General features: G+C 28.7%; 1 protein-coding gene across 6 annotated transcripts; it reads right to left on the reverse strand.

The window, feature by feature from the left end:
- Window positions 1-331: 331 nt before the first annotated feature.
- LOC127244931 (65-kDa microtubule-associated protein 6-like) lies at window positions 332-5,849 on the reverse strand. Of its 6 annotated transcripts, none has more exons than XM_051265535.1 (14): window positions 5,655-5,849; window positions 5,386-5,463; window positions 5,092-5,215; window positions 4,320-4,523; window positions 3,349-3,612; window positions 2,898-3,113; window positions 2,662-2,817; window positions 2,419-2,578; window positions 2,190-2,341; window positions 2,018-2,105; window positions 1,851-1,924; window positions 1,689-1,763; window positions 1,039-1,397; window positions 332-636 (listed from the first exon to the last, which is right to left on the reverse strand). In XM_051265535.1, the coding sequence occupies exons 3-13, from the start codon at window positions 5,167-5,169 to the stop codon at window positions 1,056-1,058; spliced, it is 1,809 nt and encodes a 602-aa protein (XP_051121492.1). In that variant the 5' UTR covers window positions 5,170-5,215; window positions 5,386-5,463; window positions 5,655-5,849; the 3' UTR covers window positions 332-636; window positions 1,039-1,055. The 6 variants fall into 6 exon arrangements, with proteins under 6 accessions (XP_051121492.1, XP_051121490.1, XP_051121487.1 ...); XM_051265533.1 differs by having other exon boundaries at window positions 5,594-5,849; XM_051265530.1 differs by having other exon boundaries at window positions 5,590-5,849.
- Window positions 5,850-20,822: the final 14,973 nt, after the last annotated feature.

The following is a 20,822-nucleotide window of genomic DNA, read 5'->3' on the forward strand; positions in this document are numbered from 1 at the left end:
AGAAAAAGCATATAGTATAACATGAATTTTTTGTGTTTTATCTTTGAATATTAATTATTACATTAATACGTAATATAAATAAAAAAAAATACAAAAATACTTCTATTAATCTCTAATAATACAAATACAACGATATTCGTGACGTAAATTATATAAATATATAAAAAAAATAATGTTAAATATAATGATATAAAAAATAAATTATGCTCTTTGAGAGGCAGTAGTAGTAGTAGTAATAATAATAATAATAATAATAATAATAATAGACAAAACAAGCATTCAATCTCAATCAAATCACAAGTACAAAGAATGAAAAATTAGAACATAACAATTGACATAGCAAGCACAACAATATATATAGATATATACACAAAGCATTCTTCCTTCCCAACATAACAAATGCAAATGCAAATGCAAATTCAAGTTCAGACAGATATAGGAAATTGCTATTTCAATTCCTCCTCTAACATCAGAGAGAGAGAGACTCTTCATTACTACACATAAAGCAGCTAAAAAAACACCAAAACCAGATCGATCACAGTCCTAAAAATAGAAACACTAATATTGCACATCTCCACCTGTATTCACACTTGTTCCTTTCATTCTTTCTTTACCCCAAGAGAAGAGCGCTCTCATCTGCAACTCAAAAACAAAACCACACTAAGAATCAAAATAATCCCTCCGTCCCAAAAAATTAGAACATTTGGGTCCGACATGAAGATTAAAAAATATAAATATTTTATTAAAAAAATGTTAAAAGCAAAAAGATAGTTTTGGGTATTTTTTAAAAATAACTTAAAAAAAAAATGAAAATAGAGAATATAATAAAGGTAGTGACATTTATTGTAAATAAGTATTGAACGGAAAATAATAGTTAAATGCTGATTTGTTGACTTTACCAAAATTAATAATGAAGTAAATTTAGCGGACAAACTAAAAAGGAAAGTAAGAGTAAATTTGGCGTACGGAATGAGTAATAAAAATTCACGTCTTGCAACTATTACTACAATAGTAAAGGGATTATGATTTTCACCATACCGAGTTTTAAGTTGTTTTCAGCGTTGAGGAGGAGATTCGGGCTCCGAACCACAAACTGAGGAAAATGAAATGGTGTCTTCTTTAGGTATGGCGACAAAGTTTAGAGGTGCAGTCGAGAGCCTTCTCGTTTCCTTGAAATACCCGTTTTGGTGTCCAGAGTACGATCTCGGTGTGAGGAGCTCCGAGTTGATACCACCAGATGAGTTCCGACGGGGCGAGGGAGTCACCGATCCATTTCCATTTCCATATCCACGGTGTCCGTTCACATTCCTAAAGCTGCTGCTCCTCCTCGGGCTCGGCTTCGACCCGTAAATAGATTCTTTCTCGGCAAGAAGCATGTCGTGCAACTTCTTTTGATCCTGAGTTAGTAAAACATTGATGCCATTATCGTAAACATATGCTGTTAAGGCACAAAAACGTAAACATATGCTTCTGAGGGTTTGGATTTTGAATTGGGATTTGAATAGTAAAAAATCTGAATTTGAATAGTAGTACGACGTGATATAAATAAATATTGATGTGATATTCTGTATTTAAAAATTGATTTTTAGTATAATATAGAAAATGAAAAATAAATGTTTGATTTGATATTTTTTGAGGGAAAAATTTGTATGAATAGTATAAATCCTTCCCAATCCTTTAAAGATTACCCGGGCTTGTTTTTTCTCTTCTTCCTTGCGCCGCCTAGCTTGTTTGTAATCCTCGAGTATGGACACCAGGCGGACCTGAATATAACAGCAACAATAGCTGATTTCAAACCAAGCAAAGTAGTCGAAACCCAAAACAAGTTTAAAACTATCCTAAAAGCTCACCCCATCATACAGAAACAGCATTTTTTTCTCGTCCTCCCACATCAGTGTCTTGCTAATCAGATTATCGACCATAGCTGAAATTCAAAGCTTGTTATCCCGAGAAATATATAACCATTTCATGCACAGAAAGAAAAACATCATCACAAAGCGCCGGCCCAAAAAGTTACCTGGAATCTTATTCACAGTAATTCTCGCGCGCTCTGCGCGTTTGAGATTTATGTGAGCACCTCTTCCGGCGCTGTACCGATTGTCGTCCTGAATAGTAAAAATCTGTAGTAAAACCCACAAAAGAACACGATATATATGTTTTTTGGTGCTTTGAATTTATTTTTCGCATACTTTATTATAATCTTCGAGCCACTTTTCCTCGTCACAAGCATAAAGCCATCTGCTTATCTTATCGAGTAGTTCTTTACGGGCTAATGCTTCTTCTTTGGCTTTGGATATCTGCGCTTCGATGTTTGCCAGCAGTTCACTTGGATCCACTAAACCTGCAGAGGAATCGAATCCCATGTTGTAAAAATTTCTTAAAATTTAAGAAACGAGTTGTGAGAGAGAGATTAGCTACCCGAATCCACCAAGGCATTCGTTTTGTCAGCATCAGTGCTCGGATCGGCTTGAATATGTATCTTAGAGCATACGTACTCCAGCTCGGCCCTCTTCATCAGAACAAGTTCCTTTAACCTCGTTGCTTTTAGTTTTGTGAGCCTTTCAACCTCCGCTGAAACCTACACATCAAATATTGCACGTCACTTCATACCATTCGATTAAAAAATGTCGGAAGCTACTAGCGAATCTTCTGTACATGTACCTGATCTATTATCTCCATCGATAAAGCACCTGGTTGCACAATTTCCGACTCCGAGAAACCAAGAACTGAAGTAATTCTCGCGAAATAAGACCTGTCTTCTTTCGGAGTGTCCATCAAGTTCCACAGGTCAAAGAGGGAACCCGCAACATCTTTCAGCTGCATCACCAAATGTTTTTAGTCGGGAATTGAATTCAAGCGCTAGTTAAGATCTCATTAAAAGTGCACATTTTAATTACCTTCTGAAATCGAAACTTCCTCTGTGTTTTTAGCTTCAAGATAGCTTGATCAAGCCCCTCTAATGTGCTGTCGCTGATGTTCGTCACATGTTCTGCGCTCGACGCATGCAAGCTTGGATGAACATCGTTCACAGTCTTGGCAAAATCCAAACCTAGAACGGTACTCAATGTATGCACCTCGTTCACACAATCCAAAACCTTTTGGAGGCGTTCAGACTGCGAATCATATAAATGTACAAGCCCGGGTGTTAGGGAAGTTTCATATAACACTATAGTATGCTTAATGGAGCAAAAATGCGAAAATTATGAGAAAACTTGAACTAGGCTTCATTAAATGATTCCATTTAAATACTTGAAGGCAAAGAACATCGATGAAAGTGGAAAAGACAAAGACATAAATGCAACACATCGTTCGAATTAATCATGTTCGGACAACAGAATTTTGGCATACCTTTTCTTTCTGCAGTGTTCGGAGATTCGATTGATATTCCATGAGCTTTCTAAGAGACAAATCATGTTCTTCCAGATTCAAGGCACTCACTGAGCTGACAATATGGCCGTATCCGGAAATCTCACTAGTTATCTTATCAATTTGGGACTTGATATCGGCAAATTGCTTCATCCTTTCATCTTTCTTACGCGTCAACTCTTCAACTAACGGTGAAACAGAGGCCAGTTGACCTTTTAATGATTTTGCCTTTTTGTCGGCCAAGACCTGCTCAGAAAGAAAATGGTGTCACCAACCAATATCATAAATAGGATGTCTCGATGACCAAAGTCGAGATTCAAATTCATGGCCACCAGACAGCAACATAAGTACGCACACAGCCGTAAACAACTCGAACCACAGCACAATAAAATCAAATGACACTATTCGTCATAGTAACTTAAAAGACAACAACAAAATTTAAGGCAAGCTCATACAACAACGAATATTTGCGTTTCATTACACGTGGTCCATTTTCCTTAGCTCAACCGCAGACAAGAATATTTTTTGTCCTATTACTTCCAGTTCCGCAGACGTACATAGAAAGTAGTTTTCTACTCAGAAAGATCGATTCACGACATCAAAGTAACAAAGTAGGTGCTAAATAAGACAAAAACTCCTATCTCTACGACAAATATCCAAAACATAAAGTCAAATGAAAGATTTAGATAATTCTAGTGTAGTCATCGAAAAAGTTATTATCCATAACACCTGACATTTTTGGAGCAAGAGCAAAAATGATTAAATTCGATCTTATTCGACTTGAATGTCCAAAAACAGACCAGAAGATTCTTAAATGCTGCAGTTACCTTCATATAAAGATCAAATAGAACAATACCATTTTGATCGCGTGAATTTCGAGAATAAAAGCATCGAAACCATGAAATTATATAAAACAAACTAACAGGACAATAGAACATCGACAATGTTATTACCGGAAAAGTGACATTGATTTCTCCAAGCGTTGCCATGAGCATGGCAACCTCGGCTTCCCTGGCAGCAATTGACTGATGAAGAAGAGCCTTGGCATTCGCAGCCTCGTCAACCTTTCTTCTGTATATGTCTAAGCATTCTTGCTCAAGCTCCACCAACATGCGATCTTTATCAGCTTCACTTTCCCCAATTTCAGTCCATATTTGCTACTCCATATACAAAAACAAACAATCAATTCGGATAACGCTAGAAAGAACTCACCAAACCATTATTACACTCACAAAAAATTTCCATTTCAGACAAAACAACTCGTTTAGGCAGAAATGCAAGAACCATCATAATTCCTTTTTTGTTTTGTTTTTTTTTTTTTAATTACAATACAAACATGGCACATACATATCGAACACTAGGGATCAAATCACCTCCAAGAAGCTAACGAATACTAAACAAAACCATGGCAGACATTCTTTTAAGCTGTCCTACTCAAGGAACTGGATAAGAAAAGGACAGTCCAACTCTCAACAAAGGCCGTAGAGTAAGAAAAGGTCTTACCATAGCATATCAAGGGTGCCAAAAATTGAAAGACAATTGAACGCATAAACTACAAACATATCATAGAAATTCACAAAAATCCCTAAAAAAGAAACTGAACAGAAAAAATCTCTAAATATAATTTCATAATTCAGTGGAAATTGAACAAGAAGAAAGCTCCTGTTCCAAGAGCTAGAGGGAGGGAATGTGAAATGGCAGAAGTTGTGAGAGAGTAAGAGAAACCTGGAGTTCTTTAAGTAAAGCATTGCAAGCCTTGCTCGTGTAGACGCTGCCGCAATTACTCCCCATGGCCATCATCATTTCCACTAATTAGTATCTCCTTTCTCCCGATTGCCTCTGTCTCTCTCTAAAACGACACGAATTGGAAAAAGGGGTTTTCCTTTACGGTTCAAGAAGAAAGCAAGGAAGCTAGAAGAAAAGGTTTTCCATAGCTAGAGAGAGAAAAGAATGACGAAAGGGGGTTTCGTATTCCTTTAACTAGCAAAAGGGAAAGGGGAGGGGAGGCCAGGGTTGTACCTGTACTGCAGAACCTGCATTTATGTAATAATTCTTCTCTCTTCTTCTTCCTCCTCACTTTTCACCTTTCTCTCAGATCTAAGAAAAATATATATATATATAAAAAAAAAAAAAAAAAAGAGAGACAGACAGACACACAATTATATTCAGCCGAAGTTGAAGAAATTCAACGCGAGCTAGCGACACGCACGCAGCCACACCAACCCACAAATGACAACAAATCTGTTTTTTGTGTTTTGTTCTTTCTCTAGCTGCTGCTTCCTTCTTACTTTTGTTTTTGTTGTGCTCTCTCTCTCTCCTTCTATTTTATTTGTCTAAAAATTGATGATAATAATGGAGATATGATGGTGACGACGACGATGAAGGAAGAAAGGAAGGAAGGCAAAGGGGAAATTGGAGTACAGACAAGCCAAGTATGCGAATATGAATGTTAACCAGAAAGAGTTAGTCTGAGTCAGAGTGTAGTAAAGTGGTGTGTTTTGTGAAGGAGATTTGGATTTTGGATCGAGATAATAGTAAAAATTTTAAATATAAATAATTATTTAAAGTGATATAAATAGATATTGATGTGATATTTTAAATATAAAATTAATTTTAATATAATTTTTAAAAATAAATAAATAAATAAATTTGGAAAAAATCTCCCATACAAAAACACATCCAACGAAGGCAGGGAGATAGATAGTTGGTACCAAACGCAATTATTGCGCAGCTCTACACCAAAACTATTCCTCTTTACCAAAAACATAAAAACTATTCCTCTTATTATAATATCGCCTACTATGCATGTCTTCTTTTTGCTAAAAAAAAACAAAACATCCACATATTTTCAATAATAATAATAATAATAATAATAATAAGAATAATAATGTGTCAAATTATTTTACAAAATAAACATACTTCATATATTCTCCTCGAAATTTTATACTCTATCCCTTGTCGAAATTTATTTCAATATAGTTTGTTAAGAATTTTAATAAAAATAAATAAAAGTATTACTTTCTTTAGAGTAATATATATAAGTGATATTTTTTACTCAGAAAACAAAAATATTTTTTATAACAAAAAAATTGATATAAATTTAGATATTTCTTTAGTCTCATTCTAGATGAGCTCTTTGTAGTTTATAATAGATTAAAAATAATAATATTTTTATTAGTCACTAGAAATGTTTAAAAAATTTGATATTTTTGTCATTTGACTTTATATATAAAATAATTGTATATGTAATGAAATTCTTATAATTTAAATAAAAATTAAAAATACTTTGGTGTTAATGTATGATTACTTTTATTAAAATATAAAATAGATATTCCAGACAGACAAAAATGATAATAAAAAAATAAAAATAAATAAAAAAGGGTACGTAGAGTTGGAATGAAGAGAGTTACTGATAAAATATTTATATCATCATTTTCAATCTTATTGAAATTTGCTAAAAAAAAAAATGCAAAATAGAGTTTACTCCCCTCCTACCTAAAATAGGGTTTTTTTTTTGGGATTTAATAGTAGATTAAGAAAAATATGTAAGAATTTTTAATATTTTTACCATTGACTTAATTGTAAGTATAGTTATATATTTATAATTTAAGTAAAAATTAAAAATATTATAGTATTAGTGTATGATTTTATTATTTTTTTAAAAAAAAATTAATTTAAATTGAGGAAGACGGAGTAATATTTTAGATACTAGAGTATATATAGCCATTACTTTTCCTTTTTTTTTTTTTATGATGTGGAAACTCGCTGCTGCTACCCGAAAGTGCGCATTGGGTAAACCCCGGCCGAACCTAATACCCTGCAAATCAGGCCCAACGGAAAAACTCAAATGCTATACTTATTTTAAAAGATCATGCTTAAACTATTTGGATTTAATGTATGTTATTTGGACCTTGGCTAAATATAGTGATTGGAATATAAGAGTATTTAAGGGACAATTAGCATATAAGAGTCTTTAATTACAACTTCATAAATAGTGCATAAAATGTGGCTAAGGCATGTGAATGTCGGTACACTAGAGGCTTGCGCCGGCCACTTGCTCGGACCAATAACAGGACTGTGGGATTAGATTTAAGTTTGAAAAATGTAAAATTTAACGAAGTTTATTATGATTCGAAACTTAATCGAAATAACAAAAAAAAGTTCAAATCCGAAGCCCAAAATAATAAGATCGTTCCCCGTATACAATTTCATGTAATTTCATAAATCATTTCATGCACGTACATGGTTTATAGGCATGCGTGCATGCATGCATGTTTGTAATTACATTACAATAGGAATTCATGCATAATTTTTTCTCCTTGTTTTAAAATTTTTAATAAATTGTTTTTCACTAATTATTATTAATTATTAATATTAAATTATTAGTTAGAACAAATAATTATGGAATAAAATATTAATGTATTTTACAAATATAATATAAAAAATAATATTTACATTTAAATTAAATCAAAGTAAAATATTCATAGAAAAATATATCATACACGTATTTTTTATTAACATTAAAATTTATAATAAACTTCTTAGATAATCTATGTATCTATATATATTATACTCCCTCCGTCCACTTACAATGTTTATATATTTTTATTTTGGAACGTCAAATTACAAAGTTAATATTTTACTAAATACCCTACTTTTTTTCACAAATACCCTTACTTTACATCACATCATTACTTTTACACAAAAAAGTAAGGGCAAAAATGTCATTACACTACTTTTAACTATTCACTATAATTAAAATACTATTATTTCTTAAACACCGCGCCAAAAGTAAATGTAAACTTTGTAAGTGGACGGAGGGAGTATTAGATTTGTTTTTTTTTTTTTTTTTTTTTTTTAATAAAAAAAACCTATTGTATTTATTTCATATTTAATAACAATGTATTTATCTAATACTTAAAGAAAAATATGTTTTAACTTTAGTATATTCATATAATTATTTTAAAGATAATATTGATAAATTTTTCATTTACTGTTTATTGAGAAGTACGAATATTCTATTGTCTGAAGTTTTTTTTTTTTTTTTCTTATTATTGAATAAAAATACAATTAGATATATACAATTAACTTAAATAATATATGAGTATTAGACAAAAATGATATGCTAATCAGAATAGGAAAATAGTTGTTCTCACCTGTATTTTCCGAAAAAAGATGGACATATAAAAGAAAAAATTAATCGATTTAATTTCGATACTATATAAATAAAAATTATTTATATATTATAAAATATGATAATGACATGAATAAATTAATATTATAAAATATTAATTATCACTTTTACATATTTTATACTCTCTCCCATAACAAAGTATCCATTTTTCCATTTTAGTCTGTTCCATAACAAAGTATCAATTTCCTTTTTCAGTAACTGTATTATCTACCTAACATTACAAATACTCTTACAACTTACAATATATTACACAAATGTCATTACCTTTATATCACACGTACAATAAGGTTATTTTAGTCATTTATACTTTATTCCTATTATATCTCAATATAATACTAATATTTCTAAAATTACGTATAAAAAATAAATGGATATTTACTTTTGGGACGGAGAGAGTATATAAAATAAATATATTGGGTATGTTTGGTTTATGTTTAAATTTTGAATTTTGAATTTTTTTTAATTTGAATTTTGATTTAAATAGTATTTTAATTTAATATATTGTAATATGAAATAATATATTTTAATCGAGAATATGTTAATGACATGAATGAATTAATACTATAAAATATTTATAATCACTTTTATATATTGTGTATATAACATAAATATTTTGGGTACGTTTGGTTTATGTTTAAGTTTTGATTTGTTTTTTTCGATTTTAATTGTATTTAATGTAATTTTTGTAAAATGAAGTAATATATTTAAATGGAGAACCATACATTTTTGTTTTGGAACCAAATCTAAATAAACTTTTTATATATTAAGCATACAATCATAAATAAATAATATAATATAATATAATATAAAAACTAAATTATATACTTATAAAACAAACGGTTCGTAACAAAATTATTGAAATAATTAACATAATTATAATTACGTAAATCATTCATATTAAAATAATACTCTCTTTGTCCACAAACTAATGTTCTACTTTCTTATTTGGGACGTCCAACAACTATTGTCCTATTTTTTTTTAAACACAAATTTTACATTTTTATCATTCATTCATTTATTATTTTTAATCTCTATCATACAATTAAGGACAAATTTGTCGATTCATAACAAAAAGACAATTACCTAAAAATCCTTTCAAATATACTTTAGGACAATAAAATTGGATGGAGAGAGTATATGATAACTAACATTTCAAATTATATTTATATTATGCAATATTATATTTTGAAATTTATCATGGTTTATAACCAAAATCTAATATAAAGTGGTGACAAATTTTTACTTTTTATTTTTAATTTGGATAATGTAGACTACAATAAATTTTAATGATTTTATTAAATTATTTAATTTTACTTTATCCATATATATATATATTTATATATGCATGTAAAATTATTATTAATAAAATCTATCTAAAATAAAAATAAAAAAAAATATTTTATTAAAAAATCTAAAAATTTAAAAAGAAAAAAAATATGAATATTAAGACTCGCACCGCTCTAGATATACCGATAACATATCGGTAGGTCCTGCAATTCTATATCTTTTTTTTTTAATTTTTAAATAATTAATTTGTATTAATTTCTTTTTATTAATTATGTTGTAATTATATATGTACATACATTCTTTATTTTGATAAAAATATATATAATGTTATTATTAATACTAAATTATTAATTAGAACAAATAATTATTGAATAGTATATTAATTTAATTTAAAAATATAATATAAAAATTATATTTATTGTATTTATATTTAAATTAAATCAAAGTAAAATATTTTAAAATTAAATATATTATGCATGTATTTTTATATTAACGAATTTTTTTTATTAGTTTCTTATATAATAAATATATATTTATATATATAACAAGATGGTAAGAATGTTATCAGTTGAAATTACACAATAAATAATAATTAAATAATAATGATGATAAAAGAAGAAATATAATAAGTGTAAGTTGATCTAAAATAGAATTCTCACTTAATTTAAATATACATGAATTGTAGGTAAAATTGTAATTTAACATATTTTGCATAAAAATAAAATGCATAAAAATAAATCAATTAGAATTAAAAAATAAATCTACAAATATAAATATCAATAAGCTGAAAACTTATAATTACATGCCTATATATTTAAAAAAAATGATTATTTTGAATTCAAAATTTTAAATAAATCATTATAAATAAATAAATTCTGCAAGTTACCACAGTTAATAGCCGAAAGTTTCGATGGTCACTAAAATTATGACCGGCGGTTTCCGGCAATTAAACGCCGGCGATTTCGGTTCGGGATTGATTGCCTTTGGATGGAGTGCCCGTAAAAGGCTCTTACCACTCCATTCTTCAAACAAACCAAAAACTCTTTTCTCCTTCTCTTCAATTCTGATCTCCTCCGAAAATAATTTCCGGCAAGTTTTCCGGCTTGTTCTGGAAATTCTCATTTCTTCTAGCCTTTTCGAATATTGAAGTATTACATAATTCGAAGATGAACGTCGTTTGATCTTTGAAAACGTTATATCACGAACTGAAAACACTACTATAATGTATTTGGTTTGCGTATAGAAATTTTATCCTCGACTCGACTTAAATTATCAAATATTTTGATAATATATTTTTGTTGTTATTCTCACAATATAAATTTTACTACCTTTGTCCAATTTGAAAGTAAACACTTATTATTGGCGCGGACTTTAAAAAATAATAGTATTTTAATTGTAGTTGATATTTAAAAATAGTGTAAAGACAGTTTTGCTTTTGCTTTTTGTGCAAAAGTAATAATTTAATGGTAAAGTAAAGGTATTTGTAAACAAAATTAAAAAAAAAAAAAAAAGAGATATTTTTAAAATGCTTATTTTGTAATTAAAAAACTCAAAATAGAAATGTATTCTTTGCGAATGAATTGAAGTAGTATAGAGTGTGTTCTTTTTTAAAAACAGGACAAATATTTTTCTAAAAAAATTAATATATTATACATATTCATTATTTTATAAATTTACATAATTTATTATACCTCACATAGAAAAATATTACTTCAAATAATTTCAAAAAATAAACACACCCGTTTCTTATAAAAATAAAATAAAATAAAATATATGAGTATCATTTTTCCATAAAATATCATATATTATTTAAATTAAAATGAAAAATTAAATACAAAACTAAAAAGTATTATACATAAAATATCATATATTGTGCCCACCCGAACAAACTCACCTATATTGGCAAATGGAAGAAATACTATATATAAAGTATTAATTTTTAATTTTATTATCATAATACATATAATTAATTATCTCACAAATTTCTGATTTATATTTGATTTAAATATAAATATGGATATATATATATATATCTCATTTCGCTGTGTTCAGTTTATAATACCCCCTATGTTAAAAAATAAATGCACACATTCCCACACTTAACGAGTTAATATAATATTGTTAATTTTTTTTTTTATGGACGGTTATATATTCAGGTTGATTAAAAAAATCATTCTCCTAAATTTCTATCACTAAATTGTTCTTTCAGCCCCGTCTCCGTCTCCGTTCTCTCATATCGAATTTTTTTTCTGCCGTCCGCCAGAGATATTTGACGGTTCTAATTGTACTATTTGTCATTGTGTTTTCATTTCTTGTTCTTCATCGGAGTCAATTTTACCGTTAAGAATCTCGCATTCGATTTTGCATTTCCGTAGGAGATTTTTTATGCTTCGAGCTTGCTAATACAATGTTTGATATGCGAATTTTTTTCAAAATATGGATTGGTGTTTTGATTTTGGGTAGGACTTGGTTTTCTTTAACGAATTCGGTGTATTTATATGTGTATATATTTAGGATTCGGTATTTGTTGCGATTTTTTTAGTTTTTGCTATTAACTAGGGCAATCATTTTATTTTCGTGACAATTTTTTTAATTTCTTTGCTATCTTTGCGTTATTTGGGTTAGGCAATGTGGATCCGATGATTGGAGAAGACAAACATGGGCATGAGGATATGGCAACGGGTGACGGGGGTGAAAGAGAAATCAATCAAAGTATGAAAGATCAAATTAGCGATGCAATGAAAGATGGATGGGGCAGTGTTCGAGATGATGAGATCACAGAGAGAATAAATGTAGTGTCCACTCAGACTATTGGGGTAGAAAATATTAATGATGAACGCTTAGAACCTTCTAACTCTGATTACAGTACTTTGAGGAGAGTGTCGAGGATTCAGACGATCCCTCTTGGATGTACGAAAAATTTGATGGTCCAAATGATGGCGACATCTTCACAGACCAAGCACAAGAACCACATGATAAGCGAAGCAAGATTAAATAGTTGTTGCGTTCTTTTAAGAGGGAAAATGAGAAAATATAATCAGGAAGAGAAATAATTTCACAAAAAGTTAAGCACAGAATAAGGGGATGGTTGGTGGTATAGCGATGGAAACTCGGATTGTAATCTTAAAGGAGGCCGAATGACAGACGAAGATAATACACTGCCTAAGCATGGCGAGTGAGAGAAATATATGGATATAGGGACTAGTGATCTTGTCATAGGAATAAAGTTCTCTTCTTTGAAAAAGTGTAAGAAGATTTTGAAGGATTGGACAATCCATACGGGTCGGGACTTGAGTTACCCAAAAATGAAAAACATGTGGTCACAACGGTAGACAAAAATAGTTGAGTTGTAATCTCTTGATGTGCGATGGGTTGAAATTCAAGTGTGACATAAGTTTATAAATATTGCTACTTTTAAGGGTCAGCAACTAGGCGGTATTTTGTCTACATTTTGATTTTGTCTGTGATAGTTATTACATAGTTGTCTACTTTTATTAAGTATGCTTGCACGCAACCTGCTATGAGGAATTATGTCTTTTTTTTATGTTTATTTTCGACTTGGTCTATAATACTTATGGATTGTGTTGCTTCGTAATTTCTTTTATTTTGTGTGAACCTTTTCAAAGATTGAAATTTTAGTAGATGAGTGACACCACTAATACACACTCACTTGAATGTATATAATATACATAGATTTTTTGCTTCAGTTTCTGTTATGAAGCCACAACATTTAGCTTTGCTGTCTAATTGAAATGGCACTATCTAAGTATCAGCTAATAAACAAACTTCTTACAAACTAATAAAACCATTTTAGCATAAAGGTATGTGCAAAATCAATAAATTCCAGCTTAAACTTAACTGACAGCTTTTGCAAATACAATACATAACAAATATATTATATAATGAGCTAAGCATGTGGAAAATCCACAACATATTTCAGCTTGAACCTGCAAGCTTATGCAAAATATAGATGCTACATAAGGGAGTTAAGATATGTAAATCAATTCTCATATTATTTGATTATAAAATTTGTGGAAACCTAAAATTACTAATAGAGTATTTCCATTGTTCAAATTTCATTGCCACACAATTTGAAATATTATGCAAATATAGTCAAATTGTTCATAAAATCAACCAACTGAGATCATTCTCCAAACAAGTACAAATCTCATAACTCTACTATCACAAACAATATACAACATCTAACATAACAACTACATGTCTTCCATTACATCACACAACTTCTAATATGAAATAAAATGTATGGCCACATTTTTTAATATAATGAAACAACTTGATCATATCATCCGCATTATAATTCAACTTACATAATCAACGCAACACATCCGATTATTACAATAGTAATGAAGATAGACACCTATTTTTTTCTTTAAAACAATGCAACTGAATATTCATTTCTTCACATAGTTTGATCAACCGCATAAGATCTTCAGACTTACGCACTTCTAAATTGGGTATATTCATCCCTAAAATAACTTTATCTTCATCAAACTCATATAGTTTGTGTGAGCTTTCCGTATTCCTTGATGGTGGATTTAAAGGTTCTAACCAACAAAAAATAAAATAAAAAATCATATTTTCCGAGTTTACAATTGCAAAATAATCTACCTTCAGTATCTTGTTTTAGACTCAACAACTTTTATAGAAGCATATCTTTCGCATCAACAAAATAGATTCTTGTATCTCAAATCAAATTTTCCATTATTGGTTCTACGTTTCGCCTTCGATGAACTACTACATATAGCTACTTTAATCAAAGTCTGCGACAATTATAAAAATCATTTAGCAAATCACAAATGCAAACCAGTCAGTTACTACTTTTATCTAATGCGGAAACAAAACTACTTGATGATTTTATTTTTTTTAAATAAAAATCAGAAATTTACATTCGGCTTACATAGCTTCATTTTATATATCATTCTAATTGCAAATCAAAAGAATCATCATAAAAGGAATTAGTACATTTGGGTTTATATTTTTTCCAAAATTCACAAAACTTTAAATTTTTATAATCAAACACAAATCAATCAACACAATAAAAAATTGCAACTCTAGTGCTAAATTGATTAATTTCAAAGCAATATCATATTAAAATCACACAAAATCCACCAATAATTACATTCTCACAAAAAAATTCACAATCGTTTCTCTCAACCCAACGCATTCGGAAAACTTTCGCCTCATAAATAAAAACTTAATTTCAACTAGTACGTGAAGTATAGATTTAGAAACGAAAATTTACCTCATAATTTATATTGACCGCCGTCGCCGAGTTTGGAGCCGAATGTAGCGTTGGTGAACTTACGATCCTAAGCCCTAAACGCGATCTCCAATTTCAATCCTCAATCTCGATTATTCAATATAATACATGAAGGGTATATTAGTTATTTCAAATAACACACACGTAAATTCAAAAGTTCATACTCGTATACACAACGTGTTCTCAATTTCCGTCAATTTACAATATTTGAAGGTTCTAACTTAATTATACAAAATAAAAATATATTTGGTGCTATTTTTAAAATAGAGAAGATTTCACGCTTTCAATGTAACACACAAATAAGACAATAGACTTTACCCTGTAAATATTGTTGACAATAATTTTTTATCTTATAATTTTGTTTAGTATATCCATTTTGGTATAATAATATCATATTAATTGATCATTAGCTTTAAATAGTTATCGTGATACAAAATAGATAATAAAATATTTCGAAGTTAATTTTATAAACTAAAGTTATATATCATACTTACCATAGGAAATTGAATTAAATTTATTTGTGTAAGTATCTCTTAATGATATTGTTCTGATTACCGTGCTGATCGAGTCAAATTAATATGATGTTGATTTGTTTTACCACAAATATTTATAAAAAAAGTAGCAAATATTTTAATATAATATATAGTATATATTTTAAAAATACATTCACTACAAAAAAAATATCAATTTTGTAACGAGATTTTTTCGTTCTTAAATCCACTTTTTTCGTTACTAATGATATTAGAGACGGAATTAGTGATGGAATTATGTTAGCTACGTGAACTTTAGGAACAAAATTCCGTTACAAATATACTATTTATTTGTAGTGATTACATAATTACATGTAACAAAATATATTATAATTTTAATACAATAGTAATTTGACTCAATCAACAAATATTTATAAAAAAATATTAATATTAATATAATATATAACAACATAACATATGTTATATGTCTTGTGATGAAATTCTAATTACTTCAAATTAATGCATTACGCTATCTGTTTTGTAACGAATTGCTAATTATTTCATTTAATTTGCTAATTTGGTCAAATCAGCACGGTATTGATTTTACTTCATCAACACCCTAACCACGCCTTAATATATATATATTTATATGTTCATTATTAAATATTAATTACTTTATATTTTTACACATAATAACATAATTTACAATTTTACCCGTAGTTTGTGTATATTTAAATTAAACGAGAATTTTCAAACTTCCAAATAATATCTCAAATTAAGTATTATTAGATGTATTATATTTCAAATAAATCTACACTTATCATATTTCTTCTTTTTATTCATGGTTATATTTTTTTATTATTTATTATATAATTTTATTGAATAAGATTTGTACCATCTTGTTATGTATTTCCTCCATTTGTCATATTTAGTTTATTTGGGCTCGGTATGAGAATTAAAAAAAATAAATAATTTATTAAAAAAGTGAAAAAAAAAAAAAAGTAAAATGGTGGTTTGAGATATTTTTAAAATTTTAGTTAGTAATTAGAAAGAATAAAGTTATGGCATTTGTGATAAATAAATGTTGAATAAAGAGTAATAATTTTAGTATTTTTATTTTTCCAAATATAATAATAGGATAAATTTAACGGACAGACAAAAAAATTGAAATAAATTTAGTGGACGAAAAGAATATTTATTATTTTAAAATTGATAATAAATTTCAACGTTAATATAAAAATATGTGCATAATATATTTATTTTACAAATATGTTACTTTGATTTAAATTGAATATAAATATAAATATAATTTTTACATTATAATTGTAAAATACATTAATATACTAATCAATCATCATTTATTCTAACTGATGATTTAGTATCAATATAAAATTAATAATATTATATATATATATATATTTTTTTCAGAACAAATATATATTCCCCTCTGTCCCCCCTAATATAATTGACTATTTCCATTAATGATACTTATATTTTAAGTAATAATTTTTAATTAGTTAATAATAACAGATTATGATATTATTTTTATATAATTAATTATATTGATATTTTAAAATAAATTTAGTATATATGATTAAAAGAATTAGAATGCAACATATTAAATATTATTTTCTAGAGAATAAATTTTTTTATAATACAAATAAAGAATAAATGCATTTATTTATTTATAATTCAAATAAACTAATTTTATTAAAGAAGTAAAATTTTAAATATAGATATAAATATTTGTTTGAATAAGTTCTACATGATAGTATGGCATTATATATCATATAGTTAATCAAATTAATTTATATTCATTAAGTATATTTTAATTTAATAAATTTTACCTAAAATATGTCAATTATTATGGATAAACAAAAATAGAAAACCTATCAATTAAAATGACATGAAAGAGTATATAATTATTAAATAATTAATTATGATATATTAATAAAGAGCAATTTATAAAAAATTATTTATTTAAAAAATTATTGAAAATATCTATAAGGAAATCGTAGGGTGTGTTTCTTTATTTATTTTTTTTCTACACATTTTTCTAAAAAAATTAATACATTATACTATATTCATTACTTTTATATTATATATACAATTCTTATATTCCATATAAAACATATTTCTTCAAATTATTTCACAAAATAAACACATTTGTAATTGTAGACACTAAAAATATATGTCTAAAATCAATTAAATATCATATATTTTGGAAGAAAATAAAATTCCAATAAAATAAATATATGGTATTTAATTATGCACACATGTTAATTTTTGTACAATAAATATCAATCATTAATACAAAAATCTGCTTAAAATGGAAGATATCGTACAAATATTACGTGCATAAATAGAGCCATAATAAATTTGGCAACAAAATAAATTAATCTTGTCAATAAAGAAAGTATATAAATTAATATCTTCCAAACAAGACAATGATATAAAGATCTTGTCAATAAAGGAAGTATATAAATTAATATCTTCCAAAAAGGCAATAATATAAAGATTTTGGCGAGAAAGGAAGGTGCATAATCAAATCTGTTAAGAATGGAAAATGGCATCCGATGGAAAAAGAAAGATTATAAAATCTTTCCATCCACGTAGCACCATCCGAAAAGGAAGCCAAGGCCGCCCTCCCCTATAAATAGGAGTCATGGCCAGTTCATTTGACACACCAAAATTTCATCGAGAATTCAAACAAAGGGGTAAGTCTCTACTCTCTCTGTATTGTTCTTCATGTTATTCGTGTCATTCGAAGCGTTCTTCGTCGAAAGTCACTAATTTGGACAAATGCTCCAATATTGGTTGACGAATCGATGAAGTTAACGTTCTTCGTCGTATGTCCAAGCTGGAGGAAGGATCAAAGCTCTCAAAGCCGTTGAGGAATTCGTCAAAGCCAGGGAAGGTCTTCAAAGTTCCTCCCAAAGCTTCAAGATGTTCATCGCGTTCTTCACCAAAGCATCAACTCGGCCCTCTTCGATCCAAAAGTCAAAGGGACATGCCACCAAAAGCGTTATGGAGCATCAAATCCACCTTCTCAAAAGATCAAAGCTGCGGATCGTCCAAAGAAGACATCAAATCCAAAGCAGAGGATCAAATCGCCTACACAGAGACCGAAGCTCTCCAAAAGCAGCAAAAAAGGCAAATCAAAGATCAAAGCTGCAGATCGTCCAAAGAAGACATCAAATCCAAAGCTGAGGATCAAATCGCCCACACGGAAACCGAAGCTCTCCAAAAGACGAAAAAGGCAAATCAAAGATCAAAGCTGCGGATCGTCCAAAGAAGACAACAAATCCAAAGCTGAAGATCAAATCGCCCATACGGAGACCGAAGCTCTCCAAAAGGCGGAAAAGGCAAACTAAAGATCAAAGTTGCGGATCGTCTAAAGAAGACATCAAATCCAAAATCGACGATCAAATCGTCCGCACGGAGACCAAAGTCCTCCAAAAGCGGCAAAGCCGAAACAAATGTCAAAGTCACGGATCGTCCAAAGAAGACAACAAATCCAAAGACGATGACCAAATCGTCAATGCGGAGACCAAAGTCCTCCAAAAGGCGGCAAAGCCAAAGCAAATATCAAAGTCTCGGATCCTCTAAAAAAGACATCAAATCCAAAGCCGACGATCAAATCGCTCGCACGGAGACCGAAGTCCTCCAAAAGCGGCAAAGCCAAAACAAATGTCAAAGTCGCGGATCGTCCAAAGAAGACAACAAATCCAAATACGATGATCAAATCGCCAACGCGGAGACCAAAGTCCTCTAAAAGGCGGCAAAGCCAAATCAAAGATCAAAGACTCGGATCGTTTAAAAAAGACATCAAATCCAAAGACGATGATCAAATCGCCAACGCGGAGACCAAAGTCCTCTAAAAGGCGGCAAAGCCAAATCAAAGATCAAAGACTCGGATCGTTTAAAAAAGACATCAAATCCAAAGACGATGATCAAATCGCCAACGCGGAGACCAAAGTCCTCCAAAAGGCGGCAAAGCCAAATCAAAGATCAAAGCTTCAGATCGTCTAAAAAAGACATCAAATCCAAAGCCGACGATCAAATCACCTGCACGGAGACCAAAACTCTCCAAAAGCCGGCAAAGTCAAACCGAAGACCAAGCCTCTTCGGATCAAAGAAGCCATCGAAAACTAAGTTGGAAAACAAATCGACCCGGAAGGAGAATCAAAGGACCCATTTAGAGAATATTACCCGCTTTAAATTCAGATTAAATATAATTTATACAAATTTTGTATTTATTAAAAATAACATAATTTTTTATCTACAGTAATATAAAAAAAATCAAAATAAAATATTTTGAAAAATATATAACAAATTAACAAATTCAAAATCGTGCATTGCACAGACACAACACTATTATTTGTTCTCATACATACATCAGGACTATACTATGATTATTTTCTTACTATATAATACTGGCAATTGTAAAATATATTATATACATATATAATATGGGTTTGTTTAATTTATTTTATTTTCTATGTTACGATTGTCTATAATTATAATAAAAAATATAATACATGCACATTTTAATACAATATAATATATATTTTATTTACTAAATAAATAATAATTTAATACAAAATATTACTCTCTTCATTTGGGCTAATTATACTATAATGCTCGAGCATGAAAATTAATTAAATAATACTTTTTCCGTACCACGTTGCATATTTGGATTACTGTAAACACAATAATTTAGGATAAATATAATTAGTAGATAATTAAAATTATATTAGTTAAAACAATTATCCTATAATATAAATAATTATAAATTAAAAATAAAAAATTAATTAGAAAATTTAAAATGAAATTAAAGTGTGTAATAATTTTTTGAAAAAAAGATAGTGACATTAGACGTGGAACAGACAAAAACGACAATGTGAACATACTAGATGAGACAGATGGAGTAAAACGTAAAGTAAAAATATTATAAGAAATTTATTAAAATTTAATAATAAGGTAACGGGGTAAATAGACAAAAATAGTAGCAAATTAATTATTATTTATTAAAATGAAAGTAATAAAATTATGGATGAATGAAATTATTTACTATAAATATATTATGTATAAATTTAGCGGACAATAAAAAACATAACATAATTATTCTAAACGGAAGGAGTATTTTTATATTATTGACACAAATTTTCATATCTAACATAAAAAATACTTCGTCCGTCCTAATACAAATTTACATTTATTT

Source organism: Andrographis paniculata, unplaced genomic scaffold (genome assembly GCF_009805555.1).
Source record: "Andrographis paniculata isolate CXL003 unplaced genomic scaffold, ASM980555v1 Contig21END, whole genome shotgun sequence".
Taxonomy (NCBI): domain Eukaryota; kingdom Viridiplantae; phylum Streptophyta; class Magnoliopsida; order Lamiales; family Acanthaceae; genus Andrographis; species Andrographis paniculata.

Bases quoted from the DNA above. Each gene is read 5' to 3' on its own strand.
- LOC127244931 (XM_051265535.1), bottom strand. From the start codon at position 5,169: ATGATGATGGCCATGGGGAGTAATTGCGGCAGCGTCTACACGAGCAAG. The intron at 4,524-5,091 runs GTTTCTCTTACT...TATATGGAGTAG, and splicing joins CTTTACTTAAAGAACTCCAG to CAAATATGGACTGAAATTGG. The intron at 2,818-2,897 runs GTAATTAAAATG...TTGGTGATGCAG, and splicing joins GGAAGTTTCGATTTCAGAAG to CTGAAAGATGTTGCGGGTTC.